Below are 20043 nucleotides of genomic sequence, written 5' to 3'. Positions count from 1 at the left end.
CTTAATTTACTTAATAAAATCATTCATCTAAATGTATCAATATAAATCACTCACAGTAGAGTTAAACACTAGTCTTAAAATGTAAAGGTTTAATTATGGCGATTAAGCGAATCGGATCCACCCATCCACCAGCCTTTGCACAGGAAGTCTTGGGGATCACCACGTGATGTAGACGAAAAACGTCACAGTTCCATAGCTCTAGAAGTAGCCCTAAACAGCTCATTCCTTGCAGTTGCCTGGATCCCTGGCAAGGTAAGTTAAAGGCGTTTACGAGGGCTTTGTAGTGTAGCCATTTCTATTTTTTAACGACACGTAAATTAGCCGATCTTTGTTGATGTAGAGTTATCCAATGGTGGGCCTCACATGTATGGCGCGATATTTCATTTTTTGTATGCCGCTGTGTGTAATAAGGCAGAAAGAAACACTATTCGGTGATGGATTTTGAGTTTAACATTACTAAATGTATGGTTAATTGCATTGAGTATCTTTAAATTTCGTTCGTTTGGACTGTAATGTTAAAGTGAAGTATTGATGTATCGTTACCATTAGCTAACGCAAGCGGCATCAACGTGGAAAAAGAGCTAACATGAAGTTAATAACGTTACGTTAATGTTAGCTTGTTTAGCGGATATGTTGGCTGCTGCTTTGAGGAAATGTACTTGGTGGCTATTCTGCTCCCTTCATCCATCGGTACACTTTAACGTCACGTGTTAGAAGGTAACGTTAAAGTCGGTTACTCTGGCCATTTTCATTGATGAGATCTCACAATGTGGTTCCATGTGTGGGCTAGTGATGTAGCTACATTAGCCCCTCCCGCCAAAAATGGAAACTAGTCTCACAACAAAGATATCAGAGCCCGTCTACGGACATTCTCTGAAGATATCTACCATTCGTTAAACCTACTTCCGTTTCGATTTCATCTTCCGTCTACTCTGTTTGCACACCATAGACATAATATATACATTCTACAGTCAATGGTTTACATGTAACTTGGTGCAGTCTCATTAGGCCAACTTCAAGTAATCTTCAACTTATTTAACTTTTGAAATGTTACAATTCCGCACTCAATAAGGATATTTTTATGTTTCCGTGAATGCTAGTCATGTGTTTTAGTTAGTTTGTTGGTTGTGCATTAATTTTATTTGTCTTTTAACACAAATGTTGCATTCAGTAATTTATATAATTCTGTAAACCCCTTTGTCTCCTCAGTGAAACAGACCAACATCCAATATGACGCAACCTGCAGCCACTTTTAAGGTACGTCTTTAAGTAAATGGTTGTTTAAAACAAAATGTAAACAAAAAAAAAATACATACATGCATGCATACCTAACCTAATGTCAGAGGTGCTTCTGACTGCCTCAATGTCGTAAGTAGTTCAAGGGGTCATCAATACAAATACAAACACATTGTGGAATACATGATTAAATTGTCCCACATTAAGGAAGTATACTATGGTTACTCAAACAGTCTTATGGCTGTAGACTAGGCCTAGTAAGTTATGTTCCTGTGGAGTTTGGGGATACCTTTAAGACTTGCAGTGTAGTTTCTTATCCTATTATTAAATAATGTTACTAGTGTTATACTAATATATTTTACAGCTTCATTGTTGCTAGGCGGCCTCATATTCCTAGTTCCCAACAAAAGTGTGTGTCCGGTCATCATTGCATGCAAAACAAAATTTGTGTATATGTATAATTTATATATATATATATATATATATATATATATGATCCTGAGTCTCTGCTGTGCACACAGCTTGTCTTGGTGGGAGATGGAGGAACAGGAAAGACCACTTTTGTCAAGAGACATTTAACAGGAGAATTTGAAAAGAAATATGTTGGTGAGTTGTACCTGGTGTAACTGATGTTGCATCCGTTAGCTGTTTTTAAAGTATGCTGTCCACAAGTATTTGGTGGGAGAGTCTTATCTGTGAGATGTTCACCAAGCCTCTATCTGTCTCACCCTCCCAGCAACTCTCGGAGTGGAGGTGCATCCCCTTCTCTTCCACACAAACCGGGGACCTATTTTATACAATGTGTGGGACACAGCTGGCCAGGAGAAGTTTGGGGGACTAAGAGATGGTTACTACATCCAAGGTAAGGCTATGGTTTTATTTTTAGCTTGGACAGCTCTCGGAGCTTGAAGTTCTCAGGAACTGTGTCAGAATTCAGGAGTGGGCTGGGTTGTTTAAGATTTTTAAAAACTTAATTGTATATGACCGCTTTTTTCCATTAAGTATACAAGATACTGATTTAACATAAGTGTCTATGCATAGTCTTCTCAGGTAGTGATAACTTTGCTTTGTTTCCTTGGCTTCTTCTATAGCTCAGTGTGCCATCATCATGTTTGACGTAACATCCCGGGTAACGTACAAGAACGTACCCAACTGGCATAGGGATCTGGTGCGTGTGTGTGAGAATGTACCCATTGTGCTTTGTGGCAACAAGGTAGACATCAAAGACAGGAAGGTGAAGGCCAAAGCCATCGTTTTCCACCGCAAGAAAAACCTGCAGGTAATCAGTCTGCCTCACTCTCCAGAGTCTTATTGCAAATATGTGCTCAGCTTTCTGCATGTACAACCATAGAAATACTTTTGAAGAATTTAAATTTAACATGTCAAACTTATCTAAATGGTTCAAACGTAATGTAAATCATTTGTTTTGTGTGATGACAGACTTTTAAGTGATTTTGTAAGTAGGACTTTGATATACTGGCTACCTCCTTCGTGTATAATGTTGAATCTCTTCTGTGCTGCTGTTTTTCTTTTCAGTACTATGACATCTCTGCCAAAAGTAATTACAATTTTGAGAAGCCTTTCCTCTGGTTGGCAAAGAAGCTCACCGGTGAAGCCAACTTGGAGTTTGCAGAAATGCCTGCTCTCGCACCCCCAGACATCGCCATGGACCCCAATCTGGCCTCACAGTATGAGCAGGAACTCAAAGTGAGTACATTGACACAGAAGTCACCAAATCACCAAATTGTGCTTCTTTTGGAATCCTCCTTGACAAGGGAGTACAGGCATACACCATACCACATACATACACACACCTGCATGCAAAAACTAAATTACTTTGCAATAAGCAAAAGTGTTTGTAGAGGAGGGGAAGGTCTTTGTGTATTGTCTTCTCTGAGAATCCTTCTACTCTTTCTAGTGTCTTTGGTTGTCTTTGGTCATCTTAAGGAATGCTGTAGATTTGCATCCACTGCCCACATACTCCTATCTTGGAGATACCAGACCCAAATCCTGAAAGATTAAGGGTCTGGCCACGAATAATGTAATGGCCCACCTCGAGGGGCGGAACTAAGCATGCATTTAAAAATCTCACTGCACGCAATTGGATAACACTAAACAACCAATTTTAACTGACTGATTCCGGACTTCAACGCAATTTGATAACACTACAACTGTCATCTGTTTAGCTTGCCTCTGGCCCGCCTATATCAGATACACAGATGTGATTGGTTCCCCGCGATGCAAGGGGCAAAAAGAACATGCTCTGAAGTTCGCCTACAAAAAAACGATTTTTCCTATGGGAAAATAACATGGGGATTTTGAATTATCGCACCTGTTAAACTCTCGTGGGGATAAAAAAGTCGTTTTCCTGAACACACTTTTGTCCTCTGCCTTCGGGTGGATACTATGATCTCCGGTATGTGAAGGCGGCACACTTAGATTTTTGCTACCCCAGAGCTAACTTTCAATGCAACTTGCCATAGATAGTTAGCTTCAATTAACAACCGGAGCTCCTTATATGGGCAAAGATGGCTGTTTTGGTTATTTTTTGTAGGCGAACTTCAGAGGTCTATTACTCATTGCCAGAGTCTCTCGCTGAGCATGCTTCCCTGGGAACTCTGGATTCCCAGGGTAACATACTCCAAGACCCCATGCACAAGCATGTCATCACTTGCATTAAAGGCACACTATGCAAGATTTTCACCTTTACGAAGCTAATTTGATGGTAAACAAACTTATAATAGGTGAATCTTCACCTAGCATAGTTATACAGCATAGACGTAGCGAGTCCCTACCGAGAAAACCAGCCTTGCAACTTCCAATGGGGGTCCATTTCCATTTCCATCTCCATCACACACAAATACAAAAAAAACCGTGTTTTTCACGCTAGGCAGTCTAGCCTTAGCAAGTGAATTGGCAATAGTAATAGCAGCCTTTATGTTGTGATAATAGTTCCACTAGCTGTGGAATTGCTGTTATGAACATAACATTGTCTTACATATTCATTGATGGTTGGTAAAATACAATTTTTATCCACCACCTATGGAGATGGCTTCTCAAGAAAAAATAACCTTATTCCAACTCCAATCTAAGTCTAAAGCGCAGCAGAATGGCTAAAATGGAATTTAATATCCTGCCTGTGGGCAAATACATTCAGAGACGATGCAGGTAGACTGTGGGGTGGTGGCTTCTAAACACCAACTGATTATTCTGGGAGTTGCAGCTCAAAAAAGGTTGATAACCTCTGCTGTAAACCCACAAACCTTTACACGTAAGCCAATGAAATCATCTGTTAGATTTGCCTTGCTGTTGTCCTGCTTGTCTTCATTATACCGGAAGTGGGCGAAATGGTGAATAATTGTAAACAAAAGCCAAATGTATGGATGCATATCTATAGCCTTCATTCACATGACCTTATGTTTACTTACGGATCCACAACAAATGCAGTAATGATTCACTGCAGTTACTCATACTGCTTTGGTATGTCAGTTTTCTTACATATCTGTTCCGTCCACAGGTTGCAGCAGAAACTGCCCTCCCGGATGAGGATGATGACTTATAGCCTGTGAACTCTTATGACCACTGTCAAACATGCCATCACCAACTGAATATTTGTCTTAAGCTATTACCAACACAGTTTACAAAGTATTTTTGTATTTTCTTTAAAAATGTGCTTTTAATGCTTATCATGCCACATGGAGTGTAAAGGCAGAATAGCTAGCATCACAAAGCAATATTCACAAATTAAGAATTATGTATTTTGTTGGATTTTGCTGACATAATAACTGATGTGTAGTAATAAAACATTTTGTGTAAGAAATGTAGTGTTAATAAATCAATGCTGTCAGTGAATGTAAGGCAAGATTATTTTATTTATTTTGCGTATTTCATTGACGGGGGTATTTTACAATGTGCTTTTACATGAACAAAAGAATGATGGTCAATACAGTACCCTCCAGATCTCCTGGCACCTTTGGTAAAGTTGACTAAAAGCAGGTATACAAAATAATCTTTTGGTGATTTATTGTAATCTCACAATGAGGAGAAATCCAACCTTGTCAAATTATTGTGAGAAAAAGGAAATCGTAAAGAAATAAATGTTTTTAACAAAAACACGTCGCCCACAATTATTGGCACCCCTGCGTGTAATCCTTTCTTAAGCCTCCCTTTGACAATAAAACAGCTCATAATATTCTCCTATTGCACCCCTTAAAGTTGGAGAATACAAACCAAGACTATTTGTCTACACAATCTCCCCAAATCATCCAGATTCCTAGGCCCACACTTGTCCATTCTCCTCTTTGACTCACCCCACTGTTTTTCTATGGACTTTAGATTAGGGGACTGAGATGGCAATGGCAGAAGCTTGATTTTGTTTTCAGTAAACCATTTTTGTTTTGATCTAGACGTTTGTTTTTGTTGCACCTCTTCTGACTTGTATTTCGGCGTGAATTCTCTGAAGCATAGACTTCTACTAATGTAGAACATTCTTCATCAATCAGGTTTCAACTTTGTCAAACAGCAGTTGACAGATCAGCTATACAGGATGGTGCTTTTTCTTCAGTTTGCACCATACATTTTCAGTGGGGTTGAGATCCAGACTTTTTGCTGGCCATGTCACTAACTTGATGTTTCTTGAAAAGTTTTAACATTCTTTGCTCAATGGTCCTCTTATGGTCCTGGAAAATGACTTCATCACCAAAATTCCTTCTGACTGATGGAATGACTAGAATCCAAAATGTTAATATGCACTTACTGTACTGTAGCCTAGATGTATGACTGCCATCTCTTCTGGTCATTTTGCTGAGAAGCAACCCAATATCATCAGTGACTGGAAACTCTTGTTTTTTTCCAGGCAGTCATTTTTAGCCTATATTTTTAATAGGAACTGCACCAAACCATTACTGAAGTCTTTTCCCTCCGAAAAAAGCGAGAGAAGGTGCAAAAGAAGTACTAATTATGATGTTTTAGGTTTGTGATTCCATATTTTTTCCTCAAGATTGAGTGATTCCATATTTTTTCCCTCTACATGGTCTGCAAAATAAATCACCTTGAATTACAATTTTTGCTAGGCCTATAGCTATAGGTTTCACAAAGCCAGAATGTTAATCTGTTACAGAAAAATGATATTACTATGACACAGCTGTCCACCTTTGAGAAAAATCCTTGCCATCAGTTGTCAGCCAAATATTTACTGAATCTGGCTACATGCCTGAACCTAGAAAGGCCCCAATAACTGTTCAGGTAGTTAAGCATCTAAGGCAGTTTTGATCATTTTGGTATTATTCACATTAGAGTGTTGTGTGTAAAAGTTCCTGTGTGTTGTATGTGTATTATAGTATAATTAAGATGGATAAAGAAGCAGGCTAATGACCAAATACGCATGCAAAAAAAAAAGGAAAAATATGCTTAGTGTGCTGTGAAATGCTTGCTCAGGCTGAAGTTAAAGGTCTCTTAGGTTTAACATTTCTATTGTGTGGTCTTGTGGACAGACTATTTGCTGGAATGTTTTCGAAGTCCTCAGAAGTATTTGCCAAAATGGATGAGGTGCTAGTGACCAGGCGCAAAAGCACAGACTTCACTTTTGACCTATGCTGTAGGCTACAGAAGAGTCCGCGGGGCACCATGCGCGCATCCACCTGAACATGCGGACCTGTTGCGATGCAAAGAGCATGCGTGAAGAATGCCAAGTGCGATGTGACAGTGAAGCGCATGGGACGGGAGAATGAAAGACGAAGGCCCAGATTAGTTCAGCACACAACTGTTGACTTAATCCCCCTTGAGAGGATAGGCTTAGTAAACTACGGTTCTGTGTACAGCCATATTGCAGGACTTGTGCTGTGTAAAGCGGAGTTTCCATCGGAACTTTGGGGGAAGAAGCAATCGGTTGGTTATACTAATCATCCTATATTAAAATTGGGCTGTAGGCGTTGGATTATCGGACCTATGCTCCCTGAAAAGATTAAATAGAGTGAATTAATTAGGTTCATAGGCTACGTGATTGCGTTATCTCGGATAGCCAGTCACAGCAAATTCTTCCAAAACAAGTGCCCACAAGGCTGTCAAAATGAAGGATCGATTGGAACAGTTAAAAGCGGTAAGGCATGACCCTTTCTCCATAACCTGCGTTTAATGACCTTACGTTTAAGTGGACAGGCTGTCAGGCTAGCTGCTGAGACTGGGTATGGTGACAACGGGGCCTTTTCCGTCACTTTCGCCTGTACCATTATGTGTGTATGTGATAGTAGCCCTAAAATGACTGGATGTTTGTCAAGGCTTCATCCAAGGGATGAATGGCCTCAGGACCTAGCATGAGTTCACCAACACACACTGATTGGAGGTGATCGAAGGCTATAAAACACTGCCTTATCCATTTTGGGTGGGCAGTTAAGCTTGAGCATTAGAATTGTAGGCCTACAGCCTCGGAGAAAATATAAAGGCATGCTCTGGTTGTTTTGTGAGTGTGACCTGGTGCTCTCTGTGTCATTCTGCGCCTTGCGCCATTAACCAACGAATTTCAAGCTGGATCATAGTGAACTGACAATCGAAGGCTATTTTGTCGGTGACAGTGAAAATGGAATGACACGCACGTCTTCAGGTTATTTCAAAGTAAGCTGCATGTCACGCCATTCTGCGTGCCGTTGGTGAACTTCCACTTTCCACACCAACGCAAGTTGGACGGTTGGACTAGAGAGGGTCAAATCGCTTCCCGATATGTGGAGATGGGTCGAGGGAGGGGTCAAGTGGGGGATTCCGGATGAGGGGGAAGGGTATGAGACAGGCCTGATTACACTAAGATGAAAGGATTGTTCATCTGTTTGTTTTACCAGGTGCATATGTTATTTATTTGTTGCCTATATGTTCTCATTGAGGCTACTCGTATTTGTTCTCAAAGACAGGGTAACCTAATGCTGTTGCCATGACCAGACCCTTTGATACCAAATATATATCTTGAATGGGTTATGCTACCACATATCCATATCCTACCACATGAGCCACAGAAATATAATACCTTACAGAACATGTATGTTAACTCAGCATGTTTTTATGGTATTTAGTCCATCATGCATGGTATTTAAACAGGTGGAGAACGTTCTGGTGTATAATTGTTATTTTTCTCAGCAATTCATGTAGATAAAAAGAGGCTTTCCACAAATGTCATTGATTTACCTCCCCAATTTTTTTCTCTCTTCACAGAAATCTGAAGTGACAGAGGATGTGGAGGTTCCTGTTGAGAAAGAGTCGTTTATGGATGAGTTTTTTGCCCAGGTATCGTTGAGTAGAGCATAAAAACAAATGGAGTGTAGATTTGATGCATGCACCAGAGCACTGTAGAGTTACAATGACAAAAGAAATCCAAAACCATATGTGCTAATGAATTAAATGACAGAGCTGTCTCATACTTAGGCCTACTCACCATTTGAAATGATACATGGAACAGGGTTGTTACAGAAGCATACATGGAAATTAGCAACAGCCACCAGCCAAATGCTGGTAAAATATTGAAGTGGCTGGTAGATTTCAGACACAAAGTAATCATTTAATATTGAGTGCCTGGTGAATTTGACGAAAAATATGCCAGTGGTTGGTAGATGCACACATTTTTACTTTTTATTTTCATATGGTTAATGTGTTTCACTGTCACAACCTCCATTTAACTTCTGTGCTCATGTCTCACCCTCAGGCTGAGGATATCCGCACCAGTATTGATAAGATAGATGAGAATGTGACAGAAATAAAGAAGCTGAACTCAATCATCCTCTCCGCTCCCACATCTGACCAGAGTAAACATCATCTCATCATCATGTCTCTCTCTCTCTCTCTCACACACACACACCACACCACACCACACACACACATTTTGTGTTCACGTTTTACAATAGATTTCATTGAACACAAACAATCTTAGATACTAGCATTGTAAACCCAGTAGCCCAAACAATGCTCTCATCATCTACATTAATGATGGCAGTTACAACGGGTGTGCGTGCAACTAGATGTTAGAATGTTATTTGGGTTTAGATTTTAGCGGGAAAAAAACAAAACACTACCAAACAATTTCCATGTGCGACTTTCGCATGCTAGCGCTACTGGCCTGCTTCCGGCTTTGGGCATGCACACACACACACACATACACACACACACACACACACACTTTCTTCTGCTTCTCATATGCTCCTCCTGTCTCTCTACTTTCTGTTTTAAATGCATTTATCATAACTGTGTTGTTTTCTGTCAGTCAGCTTTTAAGCCCATTTTCATTCCACTTCCTGTCCATGATTACATTTCATCATCTCTCTTCCACGTCTTCAGGGTGATCATTGACCTTTTTTCCCCTCTCGTGTTTTTCCTTTCAACTTGTACAGAGACACAAGATGACATCGAAGCTCGTACCAATGAGATCAAGAAGCTGGCCAACAATGCTCGCAACAAGCTGAAGAGTCAGTTTGTTTTTCAAGTTGTAATTTACACTGTAGCCTATTGTTAGTATTTCACTAGGTCTTTTTTTGGACCCGCCAGTCTTTTGCTTACCAACGCCTTGTATCAGCAACAGTGTGAATGCTGTTCTTATTTGCAGACAGTCTTAATTCTATGTTGTTATGATTTATTGTCCTTTTACTTACTCTCTACTTACTCTGTACTCTTATTCATTGTATATCTGTCATCTGTAATTTTATCTGTAATTCTGGTTGAGGTTCCTTGTTTACTTGTTTACGAACAGGTATTGAGAAGAGTCTGGACACTAACGCAGAGGACAGAGTCTCAGCTGATATGAGGATCAAAAAGTCTCAGGTAAGACCACATATTACCACATCTGGATGGTGAACGGGGATAGACTGTATCATTGTGACTTGCTCGTGTTTTTCAGCATGCCATACTGGCCAAAAAATTTGTCGAAGTGATGACGAGGTATAATGAGACACAGATGGACTTCAGAGATAAGAGCAAAGGACGTATTGCCAGGCAGCTTGAAATCAGTAAGTGTTTTTGTTTCTGATGAGTAACAGGTACAGTTATGCTTGCTTTGTTTACATACCCTGGCAGAATTTTGCGAAATGTTGACTAGTTTTGTTGACTGATCATGCAGAAAACCACATAATTTTGTGTGCCCTTTTTATATAAATTATGGAAATCACCCAAAAATCTAACATTTACATACCCTTAAATGTTTGGCCTTATAATACACACATAAGTTGACATGAACAAGTTTAATTGGCTATTAAGTGTACAATTTCACATCTAATATCTTTGATTGTATTTAATGCCTTTGTATAAATAGTCCATGAGATTCATAGTTCTTGTGAGACCTCCGCCCATTTCGCTGCACTAACTTTGCTGGCCCCTGAGCCATGGGAAAAGCAAGAGGGGTAACAAGAGATTTGCAAGAAAAGGTAGCTGAACTAAATCAGGAAAAATATATGATTCTGGCCATCACAGTCTCCTGAGCTCAATATTATTGAGCCACTTCAAGGAAATCTCAAATATGCAGTTCATGCCAACTCAAGAAATTACAGACCCTGGTGGCTTTTTGTCAAGAAGAATGGACATCTTTACCATCTAAGAAAATAAAGGTATTCATCCACAACTATCACAAAGGACTGCAAGCCGTCATTGATGCTAAAGTATTGTGAACTAAGGGTATGTAAAAGTTTTGAATGGGGATCATCTCATTATATTTATTGTGTTTAATGATTGCACTATTCTGTGATGCCTTACGGTTTCTTTTGAATGAAGTGATGTGTTTTGCCTGAGAACTCGTGTTTTCTTAAAGCAACACCAAAGAACTTTTCCTCTGTCGCACGCACTATTTGTTTATCCAGCACCAGCTTTACAAATAACAATGTCCACAGACAAGGTAGAATATGTTGCATGATTTTATGAAAGTACGATGTATTGCGACATCAGATGCAAGTCAAATTTGTAGTTTCTCATGTCTCGTTCCATCGAACTACAGATCCGCTACCCGATCCGGCAAACTTACATAGTGCGGTTATAGCCGATAGAGGGCCGCGAAGCAAATGCAGAAAGTGCCGTTCACCCTGTTACGAGCTGATGAACCACTGAAACGATTTTGGAAACATTATTTTAAGGTACAAAAAACTCTTTGGTGTTGCTTTAAAAGAATGGTACACATTTCACAAATTGTGCCAGGGTATGTAAAACGGTATACCTGCTATGACATAGAAATATAGACACATTACTTTTCACTCCCATTTTTGATGAATTGAAGCAAACAATCTATAACTTCACTGAAATTTTGTTCACAAATTTGATGAGATCCGTATTAGTGAGCATTTCACCTTTAATCTTCATTCAGTCCACAATAGCTGGACATTCATGCAGTTGCATGCTCCCACAAACGTGTGACATCAGTGACACTGTGTTCTGTGATAAAACTGCAAATTAGAGTTCCCTTTTAAAGGAATTATCCAGAGTAAAATGCACTTTAGATCAATTTACGGATGATTGGGAGTACATACGTTGAGTTGACATCGAAATCATGTAATTCGGATGTGTTTTGAGAAAGTTCGATGTTACCGTTTTTAGTCAAAGCTCGTTAGCGTGGAAGTGAGAAGGGCATATTATTTCGCCGCTACAAAACGCTATTTTTATACCTCTTCTACAGTTCCAAACAACATTGCACTTACGTGGTAGTGAGTATAGGGTCCCTAAAGCCAAACCGAAGTATCCCGAGGTCTTTATGTGGTCGGATAGAGAGTCCAGAATGAATTTCATCAAGCCAGTACCTTTCCGGAAATGTTGCCATCTTTGCTGCCAGCTTTAGGGGAAAGTCAGTAGGAGTCGATTGCCAAGTGTGCTCTGGAAATTCTGAATTGCCGCCAAAAAAAAAAAAAAAAACATAGTCCAGTCCATACAACTTCATTTAAATTTCAAAAGAAATACTGGACTATGTTTTTTTTTTTTTTTTTTAAACGTTTATAACTCAACGTATGTACTCCCAATCATCCGTAAATTGATCTAAAGTGCATTTTACTCCGGATAATTCCTTTAATTTGATCAGTCCAAGGCACATCTGTGCAACAACCATGTTTTTTTTTATCTGCTGCTTTTGATATGTTAGAGTTGTTGGGTGAATATTACCTTAGCAAAAGCGAAGTGCTCATTAACACAGATTTAACAAATTTGTGAAGGAAACTGAGGGATATAAGCCTTTTGTGTGCATTGAAGAAAGGTTTACTTCAACTCATAAAAACTGGCAGTGATCGAACTAATGTATTGTGTTCAGTGTCTGTGATTGTGTGTGACTGAATCTGACCTCTCTTTGCAGCGGGCAAAACGACCACAGATGAGGAGTTAGAAGAGATGCTGGAGGGAGGGAATGCGGCTGTGTTCACAGCTGGGGTGATTTTGTTTGTGTCCATATATGTGTGCTTTGTGTCTTTATACCTGTTTGTTGGTGCATATCTTGACAGAGTAAAACAAAACTTACTTCAAACACTAATTGCTTGTTCCTGTGGCAGATCATGGCTTCAAACATCTCAAAGGAACAGCTGGGTGAGATTGAAGCGCGACATAAAGACATCATGCGTCTGGAGAGCAGTATCAAGGAGCTACATGACATGTTTGTGGACATTGCCATGCTTGTGGAGAACCAGGTACCACTGATGTGGATCACACACGATTCTGTGCAGGAAACACTTAAGAAACTTAATCTTCGGTCACGAAATATAGAAAATCATGTCATGGAGCTATTGGAGTCAATAGAATGTTTCGGACATCAAGAGCAGTGTTGGGTTCAACTGTTAAGAAGAAATTATACAGAGCAGAAGAATAAATACACCTATATAGTGAGATTAACATCCAGGTAAATGCACACACACAAACCAGGTTCACACTGAGACTATATAAATGTTGTTTTACTCCCACTCTAATCCCACTAGGGTACCATGATTGATAGAATTGAAAGCAACGTGGACCAGTCCGCAGGCTTTGTAGAAAGGGCAGTGGCAGATACCAAGAAAGCAGCAGCGTTTCGGCAGGCAGCCCGCAGGGTAAGTCTGGAAGAACTGCCATTTTTTGATAATGTTTTTATGGATGCAATGAATACATATTACTCTCTCAGTCCAAGTGTTCTGTTTTTTTTACTGTCATTGTAAGTCTTAAAGGTGACGTATCCAGTACTACATCCAGTCAAGTATTGCACTAAACCTAACACAGCTTAATTGATAAGCAGACACACCACTCTAATAGAGCAGGACCAACAGATTCTATACTGCTGATCAACAACTGATAGTAACCCAGAGGAAATGGAATGTAACAATGTACTCAACTGACATTCTGTACTTGTATAGCCTACTCATTGGCCCTGTTTACATTTGTTTTTAAATGTGTTGGGTGGTCTGTTCTAAATACAACAACAAATCCTTACCAAGGTACCATCTGATTACTAAAACCACCTGCTGTGGTGGGCTGAGACGCATTTGACCACATATCTTTTTAATGTAAATAATAATGTGTTCTGATGTGGACAATGGGAGTTCTAATAAATGACATGGGCAGTAACGGAATCTGAATACGAGTGGTCTGCAAAGTCTCTATCTGTGCACCTTGAATACATGTGTAAACCGTGATGTGTTTCAGCTGACCACTTGTGATCGGATCCCCACAATGCATTGTAAAAACAAATTTAAACAGGCCCATTATAACCATTCAGCTAATTTAACTACCGGTATTCACACACACACACACACACACACATACACACACACACACACACACACACACACACACACACACACACACACACACAGTGTTTCTTCTTCTGAGTTGTTTTTCTTTTCTTTTTTTCCCACCCTCTTTTCAATTGGTTTCTTTCTGTCCCTCTCCATCTTTTGTTTGGGCACCCTGTTCTTCTCTTCCCATGCTGCCTATAATCTTGCACACTTTAGAAGCAGATGATGATCATGATGTGCTGCACAGTTCTTGCCCTCATCGTTGGCTCTTATTTGTACAGCTTGTTGACATAGGATCACATCTAGGTAATGTTTTATGTGTTTAGCATCTAATAAAAAGATAGTTGCTTTTCAGCTGCTATTACTTGGTGGTTGCCTAGTGTGTGTGTGTGTGTGTGTGTATTTGTCTGTGTGGTTTGTGTGTGTGTGTGTGTGTGTGTGTGTGTGTGTGTGTGTGTGTGTTTGTGTGTGTGTGTTGTTGGGGCACAACAATTCCATAAGATGTGATACTTTCTGTGTGTGTGTGTGTGTGTGTGGTTAGGGCACAACAATTCCATGAAATGTTATACTTTGTGTGTGTGTACATGTGTGTGTATGTCTGTGTGTGTGTGTGTGTGTGTGTGTTGTTAGGGCACAACAATTCCATAAAATGTGATACTTTGTGTGTGTACGTGCAAAGTGTGTGTGTGTGTGGAGAGGCATGATTGGAGTGGACTCCTATTCTTAAACATTGTTATCATTTTCGCAGGTGAAGAGAAGTTGCCCCAATAAACAAGTAACGTCTAGAGGACCCATACTTCTCCCAACCTCTATGCATTTATCTGTATTGCAATGCCTCTCCATCTCCCCCTCTCTCTCTCTCACTCTTATCTGAGTCCTTTATTTAGCCACTGCAAAAATGCAAAATACAACAAAGCGTGGTAGGCTAATAATGCCAACTGTGTCCTATCACACTTTTTCAGAATGTATGGCTGAAGTGTCATGAAAATTCATTGTATTCCTTGTAGAGTTGTTGCTTTAATCACTCAAATAAGAACAGGAAAACTGAAATACAACTCTGGAAAAAATTAAGAGACCACTGCGCTGCACTAGCTCATTCCCTCCCTCACTCTCCACCTCAAGCTGGTGTGTGGTGAGCGTTCTGGCGCATAATAGCTGCCGTGCATCACCCAATTGGGTGCTACACATTGGTGGTGGTTAGTGAGGTCCCCCTTTCCATGTGAAGCGCTTTGAGTGTTAAGAAAAGCGCTATATAAATGTAACGTGTTGTCGTGTTGTTGTTTTCTGATGTCATCCTTAAAATTAAAAGACCACTGCAAATTTGAATATGACCATCAACTCATTCGAATGTCACTTAGCAACCATAGGATGACATCAAAAAATGTGCAGTGGTCTCTTTTTTTCCAGAGCTGTATATAAAAAAAAAATTCCATAGCTGTATATAAAAAATATTCTTTCAGGCTACCCTTACCAAGGGTATTATTACAGTTTTATATATACCAGATTTACACATGATATGAACACGTTTTTGTGTCATGTGCGACAACCTGTAGGGGGGCGACGTTTCATTGAGAAATGATTGCTCACGGTTTTACCATGTAGATTTTTAAGATGTGTGATTGAACTTATCTGCCTGTGTTGTTAGAGTAGCCTACACCAAGTTTCAGCGGTAGCCTACATTGTTGTTTATAATAATAAATTGCCTATTATATAGCTTTGCCTTCCTGTTGACGACAATGCAACTTGTCTGCCTGTGTTTAATGCCGATCTGAAACCAGCTCAATTCATTTTAACTCATACGAAGAATGGTTAAGCTGTAATCTATCTAGCCTAGTCTTTTGTCATATTTGATTTATTTGTGGCGATGCTATCTATCTGGATATTTAATTAAATGTGGCTTGATGAAATTACCACTGTCTGTATAGCAACTTTTTAAATGAAATCACCTGTCCATGCCATGGTTAGCCTATTTTTTGCTCCGCTGTCTGTCGAATACAGAGCGGTGGAAAAACCATAGACAGTAGAAGAAAAAACGGGCTCTGTCGCCATTGAGTAGGGGAGAGCCGGGACAGTTGAAACACTTTTTAATTAAACGTAATTTACAAAGCGATCGTACCACACTGAAAGCTAATATTTGGTCACTAGTAACCTACATCTGTCCTCTGTCAAATACAGATGCATTTTCAGCTTTGAACAAAACTGTTCAGGAATTATTACAACAAAAGTGGGGCGTGCGTAATGTTTCATTCGTCCCTCCTGGTCAGGACAGTTGAAACAACATAAGGGGACGAATGAAACATAAGCCATTAACGTCCAACAACTTCGACATTTTACTACATATCATGAATGGTACTCCCAAAAGGTTTTATTCTAGATAGATTGTTGCAGGGCTATACGTCTTTGTGCATGTCTGTTAACAACTCATTGCCATCATCGTGAAGTGTGTATGAAGCGGTTTTTGAAATATCATGCCCTGTGGATGATTCTGCCATGTTTATAGCTAGAACGGTAAGCTTTCCCATTTATATCATGTTTAAATGGTTGAAAATGTCGTTTCACTAGGTTTTTACGTGGGTTAGGCCACTGCACATCCAAAAAAGTAGGCTTAAAGACCCACCGGCCGTCATTCTCCATAGGATAACATGGGAAAACTCGACCCCCTGCCTGGTGGGCCCAAATGTATTTTCATCTTCCTAAAACTGTTTTTCCATGTCTCACCTCCATACATTATTGTTTAAACACAGATATTTGTCCATTTAATTAAAATACATGGAGTTACAGCCTGGTCGGGACGATTGAAACACGTTGAAACACGTGTTTCAATCGTCCCGACACAGACATAGTTCTATGTCACTATAGCTTGTTTTGCTTTCCATGTAAACAAGCATGCGATATGAAAGTCTGGGATTGTGAATAACACTAAATGGTCTACTGAATAAGCATTAAGTCAAACCTTTAAATGAAAGACACTCATTGATAATCGAAAAAATTTAACCGCTAATGAAGTTTACTTTTGCGCATCAAAACTCGTTTATCGCCAGTAACTCCGTGATAAAATGACATAACAGGAAGATATTTGGCTGATAGAAGGAGGTTAACATTCTCTATGTTTTGACCGAAGGACGTCGGTCTATCATCATTACACTCGGAGAAAACTGGATTGTTTCATTCGTCCCGTGTTTCAATCGTCCCGGCTCTCCCCTAGTCTAGATTCTACTCTTATTGGTCAAATTTTCTACGAAGGCGGGTCTTTGGAAATGGCCCAGTGGTGTTTTGTGACGAGTTGAAAATGGCGGCTTGAGGTTGACCACATTAACTTCAAGCGATATTAGCTAACAAACTGATGCGATTTAAACGCCCAAACTCTTGTCTGAAAGGAAAAGTTACTGTCGGACTACATCACTACAATCACGGAGATACTCAGGGAATCACTTGGTGATTGTTGAGCTATAAATTAGTCCGCTTGAACGGGGTAAAGTTATTTGGAAATAATTGCTAACTTAGCTAGCTAATACTAGCAGGCGAATTTTAAACTTGAATGTTTATTGCGTTGAAAGGATAATTGCTCTGCACTTTTAGTGTGTGGAGTTGTGGTAGGACTCTGCCGCATCGCGTCTGTCAGGTGTATACTTTGAGAAATACAAGCTGAAATTAAATAGTACAAAAGTCTAAGACGTCTGAATTCTAAGTGGTAACGTTAACGTTACACATGCTAGCTAGGTAGCTAGATAAGTTAGCGTTAGCTAGATTTTGCTAGCCCTGGGTACGGTTTTGCCTCGCTAACTACGTTAGCTAGCGTAGAACTAAATCTTTTCATTACACTATCAGTGTTTTGTTTTGTTAGCAAAATGCTTCCTTTCAGTGGAGGATAGCTACTAGCATAGCTAGCGAATTGTGCTAGCTATGCATGAATTTTGTGTAGCAGCTAAGGATAATCAATTCAATAGGCACACTATTTGGAAAGTAGAATAGCTCCCAACAGTCTAGTGTTGGTTAAGAGATTTCAAGGATTATGGTTAGCAGCTAGCTAGATAAATGGTAAGGCTGGCTCATGCTAGCTGTAACGTTACTTAAGTTGACGTTAACTTTGCAGTGAGGATAAAGTACATAAGTCATAACTATAAGGAACGTTAACAGTTAATGTCAGTCGATGTATAACTGAATTTTCTCTCAGCCATAGTTTTTAATGTTTTAAGACCTAACGTCACGTTTGTAAAGAAGATTCACCTGGTTGCCATACTAACTCTGGTTAGCTAGTTAGGTTGCTAACAATAAGCGGCTAGCTAGTATGTCCAGCTAACGTTAATGTTTGTGAATTCTCCGTGATTGAAAAGTGGCGGTCAATATAATTTCTTAGCAACGTTAGTTCATTGCTTATCACACACAAGTTTGCTGTGAGGAACTCAGGGGACATTAACTGTAATAAAGGTGCTGTTATTATCAAACATGGACGAATCTCGCCCACGATACAGTAAACGACTGGTAAGTTGTAATGTTAACGATAATAATTTAAACGCTTAACATATCACAGCTAAGTCCTGTCACTGCTTTGTTGTCAATGTTAGCAGTATTTTTAAAATAAGGTTTGGGATGGCCATTCAAAAACCATCTCCTGCTGATGTAACTGTAGAGATCCGCAACAATTTAGGGCCAAGTTTTGATCGCATCATCTCTGCTGTAATATTGGTGCAGGTGTTGGGCACAATTATCAAAGGTCCTGTAAAAAAGTCTGCAAATTTTCTTTATCTTGTGCTTCAATATTCTTGAAGTTCACATTTCGGTTCGGGTTTTTGTGACATGATTTGATATTAACAGCCTACAGCATATCCCCGCCTCTTCAAATTTATTTCGATTTAGTGCTTGGGCTGCTTTCATTTTAAGTATGTGCTCTTGGTTGCAATGTAGCTGCTTTGTAACTCTCTGAACCGGCTTGTTTAGCAGTTTAGGGCTTTGCCTGGGTGCACTTACATTGGGCATCTGACTCTGTAGTGCTGCTAGAGACACGTAGGTTGAAAACTTCAATACAGTTAACAGCAATCATGACCAAACAAGTAAGTGTGCTGCTCCATGAATTTACCATTTTTGTATGTTAATATTCTCTCTTGTTTAGTGAAGGCTGTGTACTTTAGCTTTACAAAGTAATTGTACTATTTATCTATAACTAACTAACTATATTACAACTATATTACTATTCAGACGTTTTTGAGAGTTTTAGATTAACTGTTGCTAAATTGGTATGTTTTTTTTTTTTATTATTTTAAAAAAGCAGCACATGTTTAAAATTTGGCACTTACAATTTGGCAATCTACAGGTACTGCAGTGTATATTCTGACCTTATGGTGGGCTTCTGTTTCTTCATAACATCACCCAAAACTAATTAATTGTATGAGATATTACATTGAGATATTACATTTTCAAAGAACAAAGATGTCTATTGTTTACTCAAAAGGAAGTTTTAAGCAATCAGGTTCCTCTAGCCTCTTACAATTGGGTGTCTCAAGGGTAACTCTAATGTGTAGATTGTCTCTGAATGTCTCTTGGCACATATATTTGCAATTGTCTGTTATCTGGGAAGTAGCACTGACATATTTTTGAATTATTTACTCACACACATGGACCTGCATGGTAATTCTAGAAGCCCTCTCTGTAGCGATGGCAGGTGATCACAAAGGCTTAGCAATGTTTAGGCTGTTTTTCTTCCTTTAAACTGAAGTGGCTGGATTTTTTTTAAAAGTGCCATTATTGATTCAGCTGTTTGAGGACATCAATAGAGTGACCGCTTAAACTGTATCGCTGGCCGCTAATCTAGAATGTGCCGCGCAAGATGGATGCTTTTTGCGTGAGATGTGTTCTGCTGAACTGCTCAGCCCCTCTTGTCTGTCACTGTTAAGAAAATCAGGAGAAGGTGCATTGCACTCAGGGAGACAGAAACTCACCCCACATGTTCTTGCTGTTTTCGTCTGGAGGAGGGATGTTGCCGGAGGGCAGACCACGTGAGCAGAGATGCGGAAACGCACACACACGAAAGCGTGAGGGGGGAGGGGGCGACGGCAGTGAGAACAGGAAGGAGGGAGGGGAAGGGAGAGGTGGAGTCACTGCAGAGGCATCGGGG

At 39.7% G+C, this 20043-nt stretch overlaps 4 protein-coding genes across 7 annotated transcripts in view; 3 read left to right on the top strand and 1 right to left on the bottom strand.

Annotated features, from left to right (window-relative positions):
• The window catches only part of LOC125299593, a 355198-nt gene that overhangs the window by 103759 nt on the left and 231396 nt on the right, over positions 1-20043 (top strand). The gene's annotated exons all lie outside the window — the stretch shown is intronic.
• The window catches only part of si:dkey-9i23.8 (C-X-C chemokine receptor type 6), a 29493-nt gene that overhangs the window by 9009 nt on the left and 441 nt on the right, over positions 1-20043 (bottom strand). Inside the window, exon 1 of one of the 3 annotated variants that reach the window (XM_048251018.1) lies at positions 19868-19959. The exons of 1 other annotated variant lie outside the window; for it this stretch is intronic. The gene's annotated coding sequence lies outside the window, so the exon portion shown is untranslated. Of the gene's footprint in view, positions 1-8406; positions 8435-19867; positions 19960-20043 lie in introns of those variants that run through there. One more of the 3 variants, XM_048251036.1, reaches the window with a different exon arrangement.
• LOC125299769 (GTP-binding nuclear protein Ran-like) lies at positions 142-5349 on the top strand. The gene is made up of 7 exons (XM_048251212.1): positions 142-252; positions 1210-1257; positions 1758-1842; positions 1973-2098; positions 2328-2515; positions 2773-2943; positions 4754-5349. Exons 2-7 carry the CDS (start codon positions 1231-1233, stop codon positions 4796-4798), a joined length of 642 nt encoding a protein of 213 aa, XP_048107169.1. The 5' UTR covers positions 142-252; positions 1210-1230; the 3' UTR covers positions 4799-5349.
• Positions 7034-15113, top strand: stx3a (syntaxin 3a). Of its 2 annotated transcripts, XM_048251096.1 has the most exons (11): positions 7034-7333; positions 8434-8505; positions 8921-9020; positions 9603-9677; positions 9959-10029; positions 10106-10214; positions 12527-12600; positions 12720-12854; positions 13140-13250; positions 14148-14237; positions 14680-14795. In XM_048251096.1, exons 1-10 carry the CDS (start codon positions 7304-7306, stop codon positions 14223-14225), a joined length of 855 nt encoding a protein of 284 aa, XP_048107053.1. In that variant the 5' UTR covers positions 7034-7303; the 3' UTR covers positions 14226-14237; positions 14680-14795. The 2 variants fall into 2 exon arrangements, with proteins under 2 accessions (XP_048107053.1, XP_048107045.1); XM_048251088.1 differs by lacking the exon at positions 14148-14237 and having other exon boundaries at positions 14680-15113.

The sequence above is a fragment of the Alosa alosa genome, chromosome 1 (genome assembly GCF_017589495.1).
Source record: "Alosa alosa isolate M-15738 ecotype Scorff River chromosome 1, AALO_Geno_1.1, whole genome shotgun sequence".
In the NCBI taxonomy this organism is placed as follows: domain Eukaryota; kingdom Metazoa; phylum Chordata; class Actinopteri; order Clupeiformes; family Clupeidae; genus Alosa; species Alosa alosa.
Note: the sequence above shows the minus strand (reverse complement) of the source record. Positions and strands in the feature narration are given on the sequence as shown.

What these genes read in the sequence shown, in the direction of transcription:
- LOC125299769 (XM_048251212.1), top strand. Translation starts at nt 1,231, where the DNA reads ATGACGCAACCTGCAGCCACTTTTAAG. An exon ending in AACCTGCAGCCACTTTTAAG is followed by an intron (nt 1,258 to 1,757) that starts GTACGTCTTTAA and finishes CTGTGCACACAG; the next exon opens with CTTGTCTTGGTGGGAGATGG. An exon ending in ACCGCAAGAAAAACCTGCAG is followed by an intron (nt 2,516 to 2,772) that starts GTAATCAGTCTG and finishes TTTTCTTTTCAG; the next exon opens with TACTATGACATCTCTGCCAA.
- stx3a (XM_048251088.1), top strand. Translation starts at nt 7,304, where the DNA reads ATGAAGGATCGATTGGAACAGTTAAAAGCG. An exon ending in TGAGGATCAAAAAGTCTCAG is followed by an intron (nt 10,030 to 10,105) that starts GTAAGACCACAT and finishes CGTGTTTTTCAG; the next exon opens with CATGCCATACTGGCCAAAAA. An exon ending in TGCCAGGCAGCTTGAAATCA is followed by an intron (nt 10,215 to 12,526) that starts GTAAGTGTTTTT and finishes CTCTCTTTGCAG; the next exon opens with CGGGCAAAACGACCACAGAT.